At 37.2% G+C, this 2,342-nt stretch overlaps 1 protein-coding gene across 1 annotated transcript; it reads right to left on the bottom strand.

Moving 5' to 3' along the window:
* Positions 1-330: 330 nt before the first annotated feature.
* On the bottom strand, positions 331-1,476 carry LOC112520030. The gene has a single exon (XM_025128335.1). It carries the CDS (start codon positions 1,474-1,476, stop codon positions 331-333), a length of 1,146 nt encoding a protein of 381 aa, XP_024984103.1.
* Positions 1,477-2,342: the final 866 nt, after the last annotated feature.

The following is a 2,342-nucleotide window of genomic DNA, read 5'->3' as shown; positions in this document are numbered from 1 at the left end:
CTTCATTTTCAACTCGAACTTTGAAGCTTTTAAATATGGTAAAAGCTTCTGATTTTACCTGTAGAAAATAAACCCATGTTTTTCTTGAAAAATCATCAATGAAAGTAATTAAATACCGTTTTCCTCCGTTAGAAGATGGATTTATTGGACCACAAATGTCTGAGTGAACCAACTCCAATACATCCTTTGCTCTCCATGACTTGCCTCTTGGAAACTAAGAGCGATGTTGCTTGCCAACAACTCATTCTTCACACACTTCGAAGGGAGTTTCAATGTTTGGAAGGCCTGTCACCATGTTCTTTTGATGCAACGTCTTCAAGCCTCCAAAATTTAGGTGACCGTATCAGTATGCCACAACCATGAAGAGTTTTTTGCATCCGCCAACAAACACGATTGAATGCTTTCAAATTTTATAGGATACAACCTGTTAGAGCTCATGTGTACAGTTGCAATTGTTTTTCTCCTTGCAGGATCATATATTTCGCAAACTCCTTTATCAAGGATAATAACATATCCTTTTTCTTGTAACTGACAAGCACTTAACAAATTATTTTTCAGGCTTGGAACATACATTACATTAGAAATAGTCTCCACAATGCCATTATTGGTTTTGATGTTAATATCTCCTTTTCCCATCACAGCTATAGTTGATAAATCACCAAAACTAACAATCGACTGAAAACTTTCATCCAAATTTAAGAATGAAGACTTACTTCCACTCATGTGGTTGCTGCAGCCTGTATCCACGAACCAGGTTTCTGGCTCACTCTTCTTTCCTTCATGGACAACCATTAGCAAAGTTTTCGATTCCTTTGTTTCTTCCAAAAAATTTGAGGTCTCTTTTTTCATTTTGATATTAGGCAACTTGGTGTAACATACAGTCGCATGATGACCATACTGATGGCATCTAAGACATTCTACCTTAGATTTGTCATGGTCGGGCAGCCTAGTATAGCATTCAGAGGCGTAATGACCATACCGGTGACATCTAAGGCATTCTACCTTGGATTTTTCGTGATCACGATCTCTTCCTTTGCTGTTACTATCTCTGTTCACTTGACCTCCGCCTCTTGCTCTTCCTCGACCGCTGTCTCTTCCTCTTCCGTTAAAGTAGGAAGCAGTAGAAACTTTCAAGGCCTGTTCTTCTACGATAAAACGTCTCTTCAACTTCTGTTCATGAACCAGTAAGGAGCTTTGAAGCTTATCAAGGGACAACTCATCTGGATCATTGGATTCTTCAATGGAACACACCACATAGTCAAACTTGGATGTTAGGGAGCGCAATAATTTTTCAACAATGGTTGTATCGTTCATTTTTTCACCATGGATACGCATGTTGTTTGTAATACCCATGGCCCTTGCATAATAGTCGGTAACAGCTTCACCTTCCTGCATCTGTAAAACTTCAAAGTCTCTCCTTAATGCTTGGAGTTGCGCACGTTTAACTCTAGAAGAGTCCTGGTATTTTCTCTTCATTGAATCCCATATATCCTTGGAACTATCTTTGCTAAGAATAGTTTCTAGGATACATCGGTCAATGGCTTGAAATAAATAGTTCTTGGCTTTCAAGTCCTTCAGTTTCAAACCTTCCAGTTCCTTTTGCTGTGCTTCTATCAGAGCTGTTGCATCCCTTGGTGTTGCTACACCATGTTCAATGACCTGCTAATACTCTTTGGATCTCAGGAAGTTCTCCATGAGCATACTCCAATGGTCATAGTGACCATCAAAGCATGTAATCGATGGTTGCACATAGTTATCAGAGGCCATTTGATTGTTTGCCATTTGACTGTTGCTGCTGCTGCCTTCGTTGAAATTGAGACTGCCGTCTCTGGATCTGATACCATTGATAAAAAAACACAAGACTGACAGAAGAAATACAATTGATAGTGAAGAATATGTAGCTGCAAAATCCACTCTAATATCAAATACGCATAGGCCTTTTTAAATAGGCAAAAACAGTAACTGAAAGCTGAAAAACAGGACCCATAACAGTCACAAAACCCACTTCTCCACTTTCTCTTAAAATAAGGAAAAACCCTATGACCTGGTCATTTTAACTGCTTAAATTAAATAACAATTAATATCAACATACTCATGGTTTCGATATGTTATGGTTACACTCGATTGATCATGGTTTCAATAGGTTATGGTTACACAATCTCACAATTATCACAAGAGAAGAGAAGAGAGTGAAAACGAACGTGCAGGGAAAAAAGGGTTAATTATAATTAATTAAAATAAGATAACAATTAAAAAAATTACTTAATTACATTACTGCCCTTATTAATTTATTTATATTTAATATAAGTTAATTTATTAATTAAAAAAGTTTGAGGTTATTG

This window comes from Cynara cardunculus, assembly GCF_001531365.2.
Source record: "Cynara cardunculus var. scolymus isolate 2C chromosome LG 10, CcrdV1, whole genome shotgun sequence".
In the NCBI taxonomy this organism is placed as follows: domain Eukaryota; kingdom Viridiplantae; phylum Streptophyta; class Magnoliopsida; order Asterales; family Asteraceae; genus Cynara; species Cynara cardunculus.
Note: the sequence above shows the minus strand (reverse complement) of the source record. Positions and strands in the feature narration are given on the sequence as shown.